A 16,805-nucleotide genomic window follows, 5' to 3' on the forward strand; every position below is an offset into this window, starting at 1 on the left:
CAGATGGGAAATGATAGGCCAGTTAACCTGACTTTAGTCACTGGCATGATTTTAGAGTCCATTATTAAAGATGAGATCACGGAGTACTTGAAAGTGCATGATAAAATAGGACTGAATCAGAATAGCTTTGTCAAGGGGAGGTCATATCTGACAAATCTGTCAGAGTTCTTTGATGAAGTTGAACGAGCGGACATGGTTTATTCAGATTTCCAGAAGGTCTTAGACAAGGTGCTGCATAAGAGACTGTTAAATAAGTTAAGAGCTCATGGTGTTGAGGGTAAGATCTTGGCACTGATAGAAGGTTGACTGACTGGCAGAAGGCAGAGAGTGGGGGTAATGGGGTCTTTTTCAAGATGGCATTTAGTGACCAGTGGTGTGCCTCAGAGGTCAGTGCTGCGACCACAATTTTTCACAATATATATGAACAATTTGGAAGAAGGAACTGAAGGCACAGTTGCTAAGTTTGCAGATGATACAAAGATATGTAGAGGAACAGGTAGCATTGAGGAAGCAGGGAACTGCAGACGGACTTGGTCAGGTTAGGAGAGTGGGCAAAGAAGTGACAGATGGAATACAATGTGGAAAAGTGTGAGGTTGTGCAGTATGGAAGGACAAATGGAGACATATACTATTTTCTAAATGGGGAAATTCTTAGGAAATCAGAAGCACAAAGTGACTTGGGAGTCCTTTGAAGGTTCTCTGAGGTTAACATGCAGGTTCAGTTGGCAGTTAGGAAGGCAAATGCAATGTTAGCATTCATGTCGAGACGGCTAGAATACAAGAACAGGGATGTATGCCTGAGGCTGTATAAGGCTCTGGTCAGACCCCATTTTGAGTATTGTGAGCAGTTTTGGGCCCCACATTTAAGGATGGATGTGCTGGCCTTGGAAAGGGTCCAGAGGAGGTTTACAAGAATGATCCCTGGAATGAAGAGCTTGTTGCATGAGGAACAGTTGAGGACTCTGGGTCTGTACCTGTTGGAGTACAGAAGGATGAGGGGGGATCTTTTTGAAACTTACAGAATACTGAGAGGCCTGGGCTGGGATAGAGTGGACGTGGAGAGAATATTTCCACTAGTAGGAAAAACTAGAACCAGAGGGCACAACTTCAGACTAAGGGGACAATCCTTTAAAAGAAAGATGAGGAGGAATTTCTTCCACCAGAGAATGGTGAATCTGTGGAACTCTCTGCTGCAGAAGGCTGTGGAGGCCAGGTCATTGAGTGTCCTTATGACAGACAGCGATAGATTCTTGATTAATAAGGGGATCAGGGGTTATGGGGAAATGCAGGAGAATGGAGATGAGAAAATTATCAGCCATGATTGAATGGTAGAGCAGACTTGATGGGCCAAGTGGCCTAATTCTACTCCTATGTCTTATGGTTAAGCTGAGGCTGAGGATGGGTTGAGCTGAGCTGAAGATGAGGCCAGGGTTGATCTGAGGCTGCTTCTGGATGGATTGAGATGAGTTGAGTTGAGGTTGGTCTGAGACTGCTTCGATTTGAGGCTGCTTCTGGCTGGGCTGGGCTGAGTTGAGGCTGCTTCTGGCTGGGCTGAGCTGAGGCTGGGCTGGGCTGAGCTGAGTTGAGGCTGCTTCTGGCTGGGCTGGGCTGAGCTGAGCTGAGGCTGCTTCTGGCTGAGCTGAGGCTGCTTCTGGCTGAGCTGGGCTGGGCTGAGTTGAGGCTGCTTCTGGCTGGGCTGGGCTGAGTTGAGGCTGCTTCTGGCTGGGCTGGGCTGAGTTGAGGCTGCTTCTGGCTGGGCTGGGCTGAGCTGAGTTGAGGCTGCTTCTGGCTGGGCTGGGCTGAGTTGAGGCTGCTTCTGGCTGGGCTGGGCTGGGCTGGGCTGGGTTGAGTTGAGGCTGCTTCTGGCTGGGCTGGGCTGGGCTGGGTTGAGTTGAGGCTGCTTCTGGCTGGGCTGGGTTGAGTTGAGGCTGCTTCTGGCTGGGCTGGGTTGAGTTGAGGCTGCTTCTGGCTGGGCTGGGTTGCGTTGAGGCTGCTTCTGGCTGGGCTGGGTTGCGTTGAGTTGAGTTGAGGCTGCTTCTGGCTGGGCTGGGTTGCGTTGAGGCTGCTTCTGGCTGGGCTGGGTTGCGTTGAGTTGAGGCTGCTTCTGGCTGGGCTGGGCTGGGCTGGGTTGAGTTGAGTTGAGGCTGCTTCTGGTTGGGCTGGGTTGGGGTTGGTTTGACAGCCAATGCTCCGCATCCGGGCACTTTCGTCAATGCACTGACGCGCCTGCGCGGCCGCCTGCTCTGGGAGTTTTTTTACCGGTAGGTGAAGCTGGGGCCGGGGCGAGCCAAGTTAATCAGCACCGGGCTGACCGCACCGGGATACCCCCCGGGAGGGTTAATCAGCACTGGGATCTGCCCCGGGCGGTGGGGTAATCGCTGCCGGTTTCTCTTTCACGGCGGGGTTGTGCTGCAGAGTTTTCCACTCACTCGGTTTTGTCCTTTCCTCCGCAGGTCGGGGGCACTGCCTGGATTTGACCCTTTTCACCGCCACCATGTTCGCCGCCGTCAGACTGGTCCCGGCCGCAGCTGCGGTAAGTGACCGATAGGCAGGAGGTTGTGTCCCGCACAACTGGGAATGACTCTCCTGGGTAGAAAGAGGTTCCCAATGGGAAGCGTTGCCCTCTCTACTAGGCCCAAGGATTCCTGTTCCTCGACTGTGATTTCTGTTGAAGGCGCGATGCTGGGTTGAGTGATTAATGGTGGGAGCAGGCTGGGTGTTGTGGCAGATACACTGAGATTGTGTCTTTGGGGATTGATTATATTTGGACAAATTAATTGTAAAATGTCTGCCGTCGAGAAGGGATTGGAACTTGTGAAACTCCTGTATCACATTTCCACGAAGTCTGTCACCTGAATTTCTGTCCTTGCAAATGGTTCACAAAAATCAGATAAATTTTAAATTGTTTCTGAAATATTGACCAGTTATAAAAGTCCTGGATGTTTGCGCATGTCTGGAATTCAGAGATATTTGATTGGCGTTTGCCCTTAATTCTTCAACTTTGGTCACAGGAAGTTATGCAATGAATGTTAGTTCAATGTGACTGATCATTGTAGTGGTGGACGTTTACATTTGGGAATGTGTGCTAAAATACAGCATTGAGTGGAACCTTTTGCCCAACCGTGTTGAATTCAATGGTTGGGGAAATGTTATTAGGCAGGAGAGTGGTGGGATGTGTACCCTGTCACATTTCTGCCTCTGTTCAGATTAAGCCTGTGGATGGATTTCCTACCCAGCCACAAAAGGACTTCCAACCCAGCTACAAAAGGACTTCATCCTGAATGAATTCAGTGGCAAATGTTGGCTCACCTTTATGGGGAGAATGGCAAGCAAATGGCTCGTATGCTCTGAGCGTGTTCATCATGCAGCAGCATTCGGTGTCTGATCGAGGGACCTGACATCAAGAGGGGATCTGCTGAGTGCAGAAGAGTTGAGACCTCTGGCCAGTAGCTCTTAATCAATGAGACTTAATGCCCCAGGCCTTTTAAAGTGCCTGAGTGGCATGTGATAGGCAGGCTTCCTCTAAAAGAGGTGATGCAGAGGTTTCACAGACTTTCCAACCGGTCACCAAGACATTTTGTTACCTCCATAAGATTCAGCCCTTTATTTCAAACTAAGGATGGTATGGAGGTGACTGGGATCTGACCCTCTGGAAGGAGATGTAGTAAGAATCCCACATTACCTATTTTAGACAAGATCGCCTGTATTAAGTGCCACTTGGGAACTGAAATGGACAGCAGCAGTCTTTCCCGAGATCAAAACCTGACTGAGATCTGCCTGCTGAGGTTTCCCAAATTTCCCGATGCTGGACTCCTTTTTGAAGCATGCCTCGTGGGTTTGCTTGTCATGCTTCCTATTTAGCAAGTCCTCCCCCACTCAGTTAATACTAGTGGGGTATAATGTGGTCCTATGTGGGCAATAATTGTCCACTTAAGGGCCTCCACTGACAGTGTGATGGAAGGCCTTTCCATCACACACAATTTGAGTCTGGAAAGTGTCAGGGTCCCCAACTGTCAACCTCCTCCCTGATTAAATGCCTGCCTACGACCAAAGCCCTGCAGGGAGGAGGCAATTAAATTCCACCATAGGTCTGTACTTCACGGGATCATCTAATGGAACTGCCTGCACTATTATTGTGGCTACAGCCAGTGTACAGATGGCATTATTTATTTTTTCTGTCTCTGCTTCTCTCTTCATCTATACCAACATAAAAGAAATCTAGATAGTTTTATTTTCTTATGCTATGCTTTCATGACCAGAAAAGTCAGTTTGAAACAAAGCACCAGGGACTCGGTTTCGATTCCTGGCTTGGATCATTGTCTGTGTGGAGTCTGCATTTGCCCCATGTTTGTGTACGTTTCCTGGTGCTCTGGTTTCACAGTCTGAAAGACGTGCTGGTTAAGTGCATTGGCCATGCTAAATTCTCCCTCCATGTATCCTCAGTGTATTAATTCTGCTCCTATGTCTTATGGTACCCGAATAGACACTGGACTGTGGCAATAGGGGATTTTCATAGTAATTTCATTGCCGTGTTAATGTAAACCTACTTGTGAGATTAAACCTCAAACCTTCTGTCTTAGTCAGTTTCATATCCACATTGCCATTGTCCCATTAATTGTGTAGGCTTCAATTTTGCTAACAAGTCTTTAATATGATACTTTTCAAATACCTTTTTCATTGTCTGTGTATACAATATCAGCCACACTACCTTCATCAATCTTCTTACTTCAACAAATCTGTGCTGTGTCATTTGTTAAGTCATAGGTCTCCATGTGACAATTCATTTTCTGTCAGATTGCTTCTAAAAGTAAAATTGTGTACTCTCCGCCAACTTCTATCAAGACTTCACTAAGCACTGCTCTGATAATGAAGCAAACAACTGCCTTGCTTTCTAGTTATTATTGAAGAGAGAATCTGGTCTCTAATTCTTATCTCCTTCCACAGCCTGAGAAAGTGTTGTGTTTAGATTTTCAGCTCGACAGTGATGAGAAGCAGTGACAGGGTACTTGCATTCTACTAATATGCATTTTAGTGCTTAAAAAAGCCTGTTGCCTTGCAGGGTCACTTGGGGATTCTTGACGAAGGTGTTTAGATATGCAACTTTTTTTCTTAACTAGGTTCGCTATGGATCTGGAGCTCTATACAGACCACTTTCCACGTCAGTCATGTTCACACCAGAGTCTCGGTTTGGAAAAGTAGGTGAATGAACTTTGTTGTTTTTAAATATATGACAACAGTTTGAAGTAACTTTCTTTAAAAAGTGTATCCCTTCCCTTCATTACTTGCTTTCTACTTGGGTTGCTCATCTCTGTATCCATGGGATAGGCTACCAACTCCAAAGTATAGTATTTATTACCAGTGTTATCCAACCTGCACGAGCTGTTAAGTATCCAAAAGTTACCCAAGTGTAGCAAACCATTGTCTGAGGCTGAGTCAGACTGTTCACAATCTTGACATCCTGTTTGACCCTGAACTGACCTTTCATTCCATATCTCTCTGCCACCAAGACTGCCTACTTCCATCTCTGTAATATCACCCATTTCTACTTACCTTAGCTCATCTGCTAAAACTCTTATCCATGTCTTTGTTACGTCTAGAATGGACTATTCCAATGCTTTCCACCTTTCAGCCTTCGTAAACTGGGGCGCATTTAAAACTCTGCTGTCTGTAACCTAACTCATATCAAATTCCATTTACTGATGATGTCTGTGTTTTCTGAGTAAATTGGTGCCAGGTCTGGCAACTCCTGGATTCTTAAAATTCTCATTCATGCTTTCAATCCATCTATGATCTAGCCCCTCTCTATGTATTTCACTCCCTCCATCCTCTGAGATAGGGTGGCACAGTGGTTAGCGCTGTTGCATCACGGTGCCAGGGACCCAGTTTGATTCCCTGCTTTGGTCACTGTCTGTGCATAGTCTGCAAGTTTTGCCTATGTCTGCATGTGTTTCCTCTGGGTGCTCTGGTTTCCTCCCACTGTTTGAAAGATGTGCTAGTTAGTGCATTGGTCATGCTTAAATTCTCAATGTATCCAAACAGGTGCCAGAATGTGGCGACTAGGGGATTCTCACAGTAATTTCATTGTAGTATTAATGTAAGCTTACTTATGACACCAATAAATAAACTTGTGCCTCTACTTCTGGCCTCTTACATATCCCCAGTTTTGATTGCTCCAACATTGGCAGTTACTTTAGTTACTGAGACCCCAAACAATTAAATTTTCCCTCTGAATTACTTGGTCTCTCGACCTCGCTTCTCTAAGATACTCCTTTAAAAAGTATCTCCTTTTATCTTTGATCAAGTTTTTTGTCATTGTCCTAATATGTTGAGCTTTAAATCCCCCAAAACATGCTATTTATTTAGTCCTGCAGTACTAGTTAACTGTGAAAGAACATTTTAACACTCTGGTATACAAGTATTTGTTTAGATGGTGTCCCAATATTTAATGTTCTGAAACAGTTGTTCATTGGTTTAGTCCAGTTCTGATGATCTGTACCCCCAATTAAATTTGGTTCAGTTTTTGAATTTGTGAACAAGACTTAAGTTTGAAAAACACATTGAAGAATGTGTGAAATAACAGTGGCAGGCAGAAAGTAATAACAAAACCGGCTGATAGGTTAAATCATTACCTGTAGAGCAAATGATACACGCTGGTATTAGTGCTCAGGATTTTGATATTGATCAATAGCTCACTAAAAATATTGCACTTGCATGCACGTATTATCCAAAGTACTGAAAAGTTGACGGGGTAGGCAGGAATGTGAGATTGAAGTTAAAACCAGACCAGCAATGATTTACTTGAATGGTGAGCAGGCTTGAGGGGCCTAGTGGTCTACTGCTGTTCCGAATTTGTATATAATTTTTAATGAAGTGCTTCAATTTAGCAAAAACATTAAGGCCTTAGAAGGGATACTGAGGATATTACTGGAAATGAGGGTCAACAATAACAATTTACATGACAGCTTTGACATAATGAGGCACTTTGCAGGAGTATTATAAAACCAATTGTGACACTGAGCCACAGAAGGAGATATTAGGTCATATGATGAAAAGCTTGGTCAGAGGTGGGTTTTCTGCAGTATCTTACATGAGGAAAGGAAGGTAGAGACGCAAAGAAGTGGAGGGATGGCATTCACAAACTTAGAGCTTGTGCAACTGAAAGTGCACATTCAGTGACGTGGAAAAATTGGGAAAGCACAAGAGACCAGAATTAGATGAACATAGATGTCTTGGACGGATGTGAGGCTTGTGGACAATAGAGGTGGGGGAGCAAGGACGTGGAAGGATTTGAAAACCCAGGATGAGAATTTTAAAATTGAGGTCTTGGCTGCTGAGGAGCCCTTGTAGATCAGCGAGCCCAGGGATGATGGGGAAACAGAACCTATCATGAATTAAGACATGGGCAGCAGAGTTTTTGGATGTCCTTAAGTTTATGGAGGGTAGTATGTAGGAAACCAACCAGAAATGCAATGGAATAGTCAAATCTAGAGGTAACAAAGGCTCGATTGAGATTTTTGACAAAGAAGTGAGACGGGCAAAGTCAGGCAGTGTTAAGGATGTGAAGATAGGTGGTCGGCACTGGGAAGATCATCTTCAGATCATATGTGATGTCAAGATTGTGAACCAATTGGTTTCATTCTAAATTATTGCCACTGAGAGGGATGGAATCAATAGGTAGGGAACAGAGTTGGGACCTAAAACAATGGCTTCAGTCTTTCCAGTATTTAATTGGAAGAAATTTCTGAACATTTAGTACTGAATGTCAGATAAGCAGTCTGATAATTTAGCAACAGGTGTGGTGATGTGTACTGATGACACTCAGTTGTATATGTGAAAAGTAAGTCTGTACTTTTGGATGATGTTGCTGAGGGGCAGAATGTAGATGAGAAATGTAAAGGGGGCCAAGGGGTAGATCCTTGGGATACACAAGGTAATGGTGTAGGATCAGGAAGAGAAACTATTAACATAGATAAGAATTAAATTAGAACTTCAGTAATGTGGGAAGATTGAGAAAACTGGAATTGTTCTCAAGATTAAGGAGAAACTTGATAGAGGTGTTCAAAATTACAGAGCAAGTGGGGAGAAACTGTTTAGTTTGGCAAGTGGGATGTCAGAGATCATGCATTTAAAATAATCGTCAAAAAAAATTGGAGAGGAAATTATTTTTTTGTCCAACAAGAGTTTTAAGATCAGGATGCTGTGGTGGAAGGTTGGTGGAATCTGAGTCCATGTGAACTTTCAAAAGGTTATTGGCTGGGCACTTGAACAGGACTAACTTGCAGGACTATGGTGGAAAATGGGATGTGGAATTAAATTGAATAGCATTTTTAATGAGCTGAAATTTAAGACTGATGCCTTTTGCTGCAAGATTCTTTCACTGTAATTTACATAATAGATGGGGATAGGAAAAAACTAGGGAAAGGAATCTTATCTCTTGTAAGGGGGCGGGAGGGAAGAAATGTCAAGGACAGGCTTGGATTGCTAATCCAGGGCAAGTGGAGGAAGGAGCTGAGGTGGATGAATTAATGATTTCTATTGTGATGCAAAAAAAGTCAATAAGCTTCTTGTTTATGAGAGGTGAGGCTGGAAAGGCATCTGGGCTATCACTGTTCGCCAGACTGCTGGCGATGTTGACAGGATAGAAAAGACCATTTGAGACTGATGATTCTGCTAGATCCTGCAATGGATAATTAAGGTAATTGTACACCAGATGAGCTCAAGCTTGCATCGCTTGGATTTGAAGGAGTGCTGTACTGGAGGGAATGACCGAAATCGGATAAGGATATCTATACCAGAGTTGGAAGTGACAAAACGGTTGAGCCTGTCATCTCCCAAAAGCTTCTTTCCTTGTTACCGGTTTCCTGACAGTAAAAGAAGCAACTTCATTTAAAATGATTATAGCACTTAAACTCCACCTGTAGAGCTGGGAAATTACTGCAGGAGGAGAAGCTCACTTAGCGGTGTGGGTGTAGAATGGGGAAGGAGGTTTGACAGGTGATCAACATCAACATGCCCACAGTGTGGTTGTGAAAGTGGGACACTGGCAAGCTCAAGAAAAATGACAGAGGCAGATGTAAAACATGGAGAACAAAGATAGAGACATGCTGAAGTAACGGGCATGGCAAATGTTGCATGCCATCTATAAAGAGACTTTTCAATCTGTGATGACAGGCAAGTGATAACATGGGGGGGGGCACAGGATGGGGAGGAATTCATTCATCTAGCACATAAAATTTGACAAGTCTGCGCAGCACCGTGAGAAGTAATGCAAGGTGAACAAATTTCACCATCAGATGTTTCCTGTTACAAATGTTCCTCAAACATCAAGTGACAAAAACGGTCGACGAAGGACGAGCCGTTGATGTCGTCTATGTGGATTTCAGTAAGGTGTTTGATAAAGTCCCTCATGGTAGGTTGGTTGAAAAGGTTAAGGCTCATGGAATACAAGGCCAGGTATCTAGATGGATTGATAACTGGCTTGGTAAGAGGAGACAGAGAGTAGTAGTGGAAGGGTCCTTTTCTAGCTGGAGGTCTGTCACTAGTAGGGTGCCGCAGGGCTAAGTACTGGGACCTTTTCTATTTGTAATATACGTAAATGACTTGGAAGAGGGAGTAACTGGTGTGATCAGCAAATTTGCAGATGACACTAAGATGGCTGGATTGGCAGGCAGTGAGGAGCAGTGTCAGGCAATACAACGGGATATAGATAGGCTGGTATATTGGGCAGATAAATGGCAAATAGAGTTTAATCCTGATAAATGTGAGGTGATGCATTTTGGCAGAAATAATGTAGGGGGGAGTTATACGATAAAGGGTAGACCTATGAAGTATAGAAACGCAGAGGGACCTGGGGGTGCAAGTGCACAAGTCTTTGAAGGTGGCAGTACAAGTGGAGAAGGTTGTGAAAAAAGCTTATGGTATGTTAGCCTTTGTAGGAAGGGGTATAGAGTATAAGAGCTGGAGTCTAATGTTGCAGTTGTATAGAACGTTGGTTAGGCTGCATTTGGAGTACTGCGTCCAGTTCTGGTCGCCTTACTCCCGGAAAGACGTGGAGACCCTGGAGAGAGTGCAGAAGAGGTTTACCAGGATGCTGCCTGGTGTGGAAGGACTGGGTTATGAGGAAAGATTGAGCAAATGGGGCTGTTTTCCCTTGAAAGATGGCGACTGAGGGGAGATCTAATAGAGGTATGTAAGATTATGAAGGGTATAGATAAACAGTGGTAAGCTTTTCCCTAGGTTGGAAACGCACATTACAAGGGGCCACGGGCTTAGGGTGAGGGGGGGACGAGGTATAATTCGGATGTTAGAGGGAGGTTTTTCACACAGAGGGTAGTGGGGGTTTGGAATGCTGTGCCAAGCAAGGTGGTGGAGGCAGGCATGCTGGAGTTGTTTAAGAGTTACTTAGGCACATGAGCGGAATAGAGATGGAGGGATATAGGAGACTGTTTTAAATAAGGTTCAGGAGCCTTGGGACATCCCTGGGAATGTGTAAGGATGTGGATGATACTGATGTTTTTCTCTTTTAATCCACAGGTGTTTCCGTCCGCCTTGTTGCCCAACAAGGGGCATACATGCGATGGGTTGTACGAGGGCTGCTCTTGGTTGTTTCGAGAATAGCCTAGTGCTTCACGTCGTTAGTGTATGCTTAAACTGAACCAGAAGCTGGGCAACACGACAGCTCAGTGACTATCACTGTTTGCTGTGCAGATACATGGATTGGGCCAGTGTCTGTGGGAGTTTGCGCATTCTCCCCGTGCTTGCGTGAGTTTTTTCCGGGTGCTCCGGTTTCCTCCCACACCCCAAAGATGTGCAATTAGGCTGATTGGTGTAACAAATTGTCCTTAAATTAGTCTTCCCTTAATGTGGAGTGCCATAAGCAAAGACAAGGGTCATGGGTGGAGGGGGGACTCATAATGTTAAAATGGCGGTGTGGGCTCATTGGGCCGAAGGGCCTGTTTCCCAGGCTGTTTTGTTCTTTGTTGTTCTTTGTTTATAATAGGAATATTACAGGTCCTTTAGCTCTCCAGGCCTGTGTTGATCATGATGTCCCAACTAAACTTAAAAGAAAACTGCCCTTACTTGGTCTGTATTCCTCCAATCCCTCCCTGTTCATGTACCCATCCAGATATCTCTTAAATGTTGCTAATGTACCTGCTTCCACCACTTCCTCTGGCAGCGTGTTCCAGGCATCCACCACTCTGCGAGGAAAAACTCCCCCCACGTGCTTCCTTTAAACTTTCCCCCTCTCACCTTGAACATGTGGTCCCTTGTAATTGAGACTTCCACCCTAGGAAAAGCTTTTTGTCTATCTACTCTGTCTATGCCTCTCAATTTTGTACACCTCTATCAGATTTCCCTTTAGCCTCCACTGTTGGCAGCAAGTGCATACCACAAGTTTTAAAGTATTTATTATAAGGAAAACATTGCTTTTTGTAAATCCCTGTTTTTGAATTAATTCTAGGGAAACTCAACATTTTCAAGAAGGATCCAGGGCAAGAATTCATTTATTCAAGAAGTGCTCAGAGAATTCCAGACAAGCGCTACAAGGCCAGATATTGACACTGCTGCAAAGTTTATTGGTGCTGGAGCTGCCACAGTTGGAGTGGCAGGTTCTGGTGCTGGAATTGGAACAGTTTTTGGTAGTCTTATTATTGGCTATGCCAGGTAATCTTAACAAGGACTCAGCCTACTCAGAAAATTTTCATGAAAATACCCTGTACTGTAATTGGGCATTTGTGCACACTGTCAAAGTGGTTATATTGTAGAAAATTGCCCATTACCTGTTTTTTCATTTTATTCCTGAAGGTGTTGCCTTTGCTCGGGTTTAGTAGACGACAAGAGGCATTACAGCTGATTCTTTCATCAACAAAATTTGACACATGCATTTGTAATAGAAGCTGCTGATGATTGTGATCTCCCAATTGAAATCATTTTCAAAATATATTATCAAATACTCTATTCCTTTCACTGTTAAACTCATCTTCTTGCACTGATTCTTAGAACCCTTCCTTCCCAGAACCTCAAAACTATAGTAGCCCTTAACCTCCCTTCTCCCTTTCCTCTGACAATCTTCAGTTTTTTGAAAATTTCAAATGGGTAGCACCCAATTGCTATTAGGTAATTTACTTAGTCTTCTTTCTTAGTCTTAGTGATCGTGGATTATGTGGCTATCATTGAATCCAGGAAAAAGTGCTGGTATGTCAGACAGGAAAGAAAGAAACTAAAAAAAGATAGAAATTGAAGATACTGAAAGCAATTTGCAGCAGCTGAGGTAAAAATAAACTACAGATTGGAATCTATAAATTAAGTAATGTTGGAAATAAGACTAAAGTCATTTTCAGAAAGGTTGATTTCAGTTTAATGTATATTGATTATGCATCCATCACTTTCTTCCACAATCACTCACTTTCTAAATTCTGTTGCCTCCTCGATATTGTTTTAAGAATGAGTGTGATGACGATAAAAAGAATGCACCATAATTTTTCTGCTGCTGACCATGAAAAATAAGACATCAGTGTTTTACAAGTTCTCATGGCCAGTTTGAGAAATCAACTGTCTGATGACAGTGGTTGAAAAGCTGTTTTTAGCGTAAGAATGGACCAGCAGTCTCTGGATCAAGTAGTGAGGTTACCCAGAGGCTTGTGTTATATATCACTTTGAGTTTGATGGTTATGCCACTGTGAAAGGTATCCTGCTTCATATAAGTACACATTTTATGCTCCTTACATTTCTGTTATTTTGTTTTTTGGAAGTATGCTAGACTGGTTTTAAATTGCTACGATAGATTATTCAACCAAATCTGTTCTCTAAAGCAGTAAATTTCATTGCCCTTATCGTTTAAAATGTTGTGATGTTTTTAAATGGTAAAGGCAATGAAATTTACCACTTCCCAAAAATCTTTTTGTTTTAAAAAAAATTATCTGCACTATATTCCCTCTTTTACATTGTGAATAATTGCTGTTGCCTCAAACCATTGTGTTGTTCTTTTATCCATGTTCTCTATGTCAGTTGCTTCCCTTCCCCTTTTTCTATTTGCTCTGTCTCTGCCACTCTTTCCCAGCCATAACCCCCAGTGGCTCCCTGTTCCCCTAATTATTTTACTCTGCCAACTCAGGCACTGATCTGACGAGGGGTCATCCAGACTCAAAATGTTAGCCCTATTCTTTCTCTACAGATGCTGTTAGACCTGTGATTTTCCAGCATTTTCTGTTTATGGTTCATCCATGCTGAACAGCCCAAGACTTCTCTATTTCCATTTCTGGCATTGTTATCCACATCTTTTGTGGCACAAACTGCATATTATATCCCAGTAGTCACCCATGGTTTTGACATCTCTTCTGATGTATATTACTTATCTGACCTGCTGCAATGTAACTCATTTCTCCTAGCCTCATCGCATATCCTCAGCCTACACCTTTTCTGTATCACCCTATAAATTTTACATACATTTGGGAAAGGCCTTTCCATCTGGCATTTCACCCTGAAGGAGTGCATTAATATCCTGGGCCTGACCAAAAGCTGACTCACTATGAATCATATGAAAATTATTGCTCCTGCTTTTAAATTCTACCATATTTCCTACTCAGATCATAGTGATGGCTTGCCACTGATCTCCAGGACCCATGTTGGATTAACTCTGACTCCTGTTCATATTCAAATATCATCCCCTCTGTCACTTATGCCACCTTTGCTGCAAAATCATCCTTATCAACTCCTTCAAACGCCTTGTGCAATGATTGTGATGTTTGCCCTCCATTATTCCATCTAACAACATCTTAGCATCTTTAATCTCCTACTTGCACTAGCTTTTACCCAACTCTCCCGACCTCCTTCCCTCAGTCTTTACTCATATTGACTTTTTACCCAAAAATGGATGTTCCTTGATCGTATTAGGATTCACAACCTCTGAATTATCTTGCTGCTAATAATGTCCTCTCCAATCTATCCTTGTTTACTTTCTTATACACAACTCCCCATCTTCCTTAAGGCCCTTCATTCTTGTACCCTTCCCCCAGGCCCAACTCCACATACACACATCCTACCCACTTATCTTCATCCTGCTTGTCAAATATCTTTAAACTGAACAAGTTTATGACAGCAAAGAGGTGTGGCGTACCCACCTTTGACCGAGTTGCCTTGAGCTGGGAGCACATAGCACTACATGGATCTAACTCAGCTTGAGTTGGCAAGGTGGGATCACCTGGATTTCTAGTCAAGTAATTTAAAGCAGAGTGCCACTCTGTCAGATGATATGGCCTGGGGTCATGTGCCAAACAACATGCCTTACTGTCTGTTGCTAAATCTGGCTCACGATGACACTGCTTCCTTTCTGACCAAACAGTGCTGGAGAATGGGAGTAAATCCTGCTACATTTTCTGTCTAATATCCTCTGAGACATTTAATGTGAGGAGTTGGACAATTTTATATCCAAAATCCACACAGCTGTCTGTTCTGTCTGCACCCTTTGGTATGTCTCATTTCTTAATTGCTCTGTCCCCATCCTGCAGTCACTCCCAGACATCTGTGACCTGCCCCTTGATCCACTCCTGCTTCCTCTTGTCTACAAACATGTTCATGTCCTCCAGTATTGACACTGCTCCTTCAGAACTTCTGATAATCCCCTCTACCCTTCTTCAGAAAGGTCACTCTCAATTCATTTATTTTCTGGGCTAACACTATTTCTAATCTCTTGTTTTCTGTTGTTTCCTTGTTTTAGTGCAGCTTGCATTTTTTCTCAGCCCTGTTTTCAGTACTATCAATGACCCCATTCTGCTCCATTGTCTTTCTTCTATAGCCCTCTTCTGTTACTGCTTTCTAATGGTTCCAATCCAATATTAAGTAACAAAGATACAAAATCGCTAATGATTTCTCCTCCGGTGCCAATAAAATAATTTCTGAAATTCTAGGGTGTATTCCTTGTGCTCCTCCATTTGCGTGCTATCCCTCTGCATCATCATCCAAACCTAAAGCCAGTATCATATATATTCACTGCTACCTGCTTGATCATTGTCTGCAAGAATTGTTTTTTTCTATTTTAAAGCTGCATTTGTCCCTGTTCTTCAGCTTCCATCTGTAACTCCATACGCTTCTGGACTAGACTCTACCAACTACCAGTTGCCAGGTTTCAGTCACCACATGCCCATCCTCAAGAGTTCCCTCCCTAAAATCCTCTGTGTGGCCTCCTCCCTGCTTTCAAATGCCTTTTTAAATACTTTTTTCTTTGACCGTGTTTTTGATGTCGCACTTCATTTTTTCTTTCTTCCTTCTCAGACTCAGTAACCATGTTTTTCTTCCCTCATGTTGTTTTGTAGAGGAAAATGCTACAATATTGTAAACTTTGATACAGTTTGTGCATCAGATTTACATCTCATGTTTCAGTGAAGCCTATTCCATTGATTGACTTCAAATTCTTAAGTAATGGTATAGTTTTGCATGTAACTTCCTAGAAATGTTTTATTTTATGGTATTTAAATCATTTTTAAAGATACGTTGTGTTTTCTGTATTATTAAGAAATTCAAGATTTGCTTCCTTTCCAGATCTTCCATAATAATTAGTACACCTACTTGAATACAAAGATATATTTTATAATTTAAGCAAAAAGGAAATACTGCCTTAATTTGTATAGAATGTAGTAGTTTGCTTTTGGGGATAATATAATAGAAAACTGCAGAGTTTGTCTCCTTTTTTCGAAGCGTATCGTTTCCATTCTTCATGCAATATTCCTAAACCAAGAAGCTTATGCCATTGTTTTGTGGCAATTTGCAAGAGCAGCTTGGGGTTCCGATGAAATATCTGAATTTGGGGACAGTCTTGATCTGGACCTTTTGTGAAAACACATCCTATCACCTTTTGTGTAGTATATTTTACTGCCGTGATCACATGCAGCCAATAGTACATAAAGAATAGCTTTACTTTCCAGTTGAGTGCTAATTTGAGACTTCCTGATATGAGGTTACAGTTTAGAATTTAATGATGTTTTTTTTTCTTGTAGAAATCCTTCTCTGAAGCAGCAGTTATTCTCATATGCTATCCTTGGATTTGCTCTGTCTGAAGCTATGGGACTCTTCTGTTTAATGGTTGCTTTCCTGATTTTGTTTGCGATGTAAAATTTGATGAATAGCCTGATCAAATACAAATGTAATTAGTATTTCACCTTGGCTCCCACAAATATTTACGTTGGTATCATGGAAATGTATGTTTCCTAAGTGTTATCAAATGTTCCAATAAATCCTAATACAAATAATAATGTGTGATTATTTTAAGGTATACTCGTTGCAGTTTACTAAATATACTGGTTACTATGGTCTGTATTGATGTAGCTGTGTAAAATAAAATAAATAAAACTTATCTGAAATAAAGTGAGGATCATCTGTACAATCTAAAGAGTTGATGTGGATTCAAAAAGGAAACATCTGCCCGACCATCCTTTATTTTTGAGATCAATCCCAGGTTGTGTAGTGTACCTAGACATACAAAAAGCATTTGATGCAGGTGTACATAAAAAGGCTATTTAAGATTTATCCTGAATCTACAAAGTTTGAGAACGAATAAGAAACTGAGAAGGCTAGAAAATTATGGTTATATTTCAGTGGAGTTTTGGGAATGCTGAATGGAATGCCCAGGGATTGGTATTGAGACCACGATTTGTAATGTTCATCAATGTCTTAGATTTTAAAGTTCAGAGCAAATGTGTAAAATAGAGTGGGGCAGGTGATAATGACGCATTAGGAAATACGACAATTTGGACAAATACGTAAGTGGGTGCAATGGTGGCAGATTACGTTTAATTCAAAAATGCATGTAG

General features: G+C 42.5%; 1 protein-coding gene across 1 annotated transcript; it reads left to right on the top strand.

The window, feature by feature from the left end:
- The first annotated feature begins 2,242 nt into the window (after nucleotides 1–2,242).
- Nucleotides 2,243–16,343, top strand: LOC145350079 (ATP synthase F(0) complex subunit C3, mitochondrial-like). Its single transcript, XM_080198943.1, has 5 exons — nucleotides 2,243–2,261; nucleotides 2,454–2,533; nucleotides 5,118–5,195; nucleotides 11,462–11,664; nucleotides 15,993–16,343. The coding sequence occupies exons 2-5, from the start codon at nucleotides 2,495–2,497 to the stop codon at nucleotides 16,105–16,107; spliced, it is 435 nt and encodes a 144-aa protein (XP_080055069.1). The 5' UTR covers nucleotides 2,243–2,261; nucleotides 2,454–2,494; the 3' UTR covers nucleotides 16,108–16,343.
- Nucleotides 16,344–16,805: the final 462 nt, after the last annotated feature.

This window comes from Carcharhinus amblyrhynchos, chromosome 11 (genome assembly GCF_965287045.1).
Source record: "Carcharhinus amblyrhynchos chromosome 11, sCarAmb.v2.hapA, whole genome shotgun sequence".
Taxonomy (NCBI): Eukaryota; Metazoa; Chordata; class Chondrichthyes; order Carcharhiniformes; family Carcharhinidae; genus Carcharhinus; species Carcharhinus amblyrhynchos.

Coding starts and splice junctions, on each gene's coding strand:
- LOC145350079 (XM_080198943.1), top strand. CDS start 2,495: ATGTTCGCCGCCGTCAGACTGGTCCCGGCCGCAGCTGCG. Junction 2,534..5,117: donor TGGTCCCGGCCGCAGCTGCG/GTAAGTGACCGA, acceptor TTTCTTAACTAG/GTTCGCTATGGATCTGGAGC. Junction 11,665..15,992: donor CTTATTATTGGCTATGCCAG/GTAATCTTAACA, acceptor TTTTTCTTGTAG/AAATCCTTCTCTGAAGCAGC.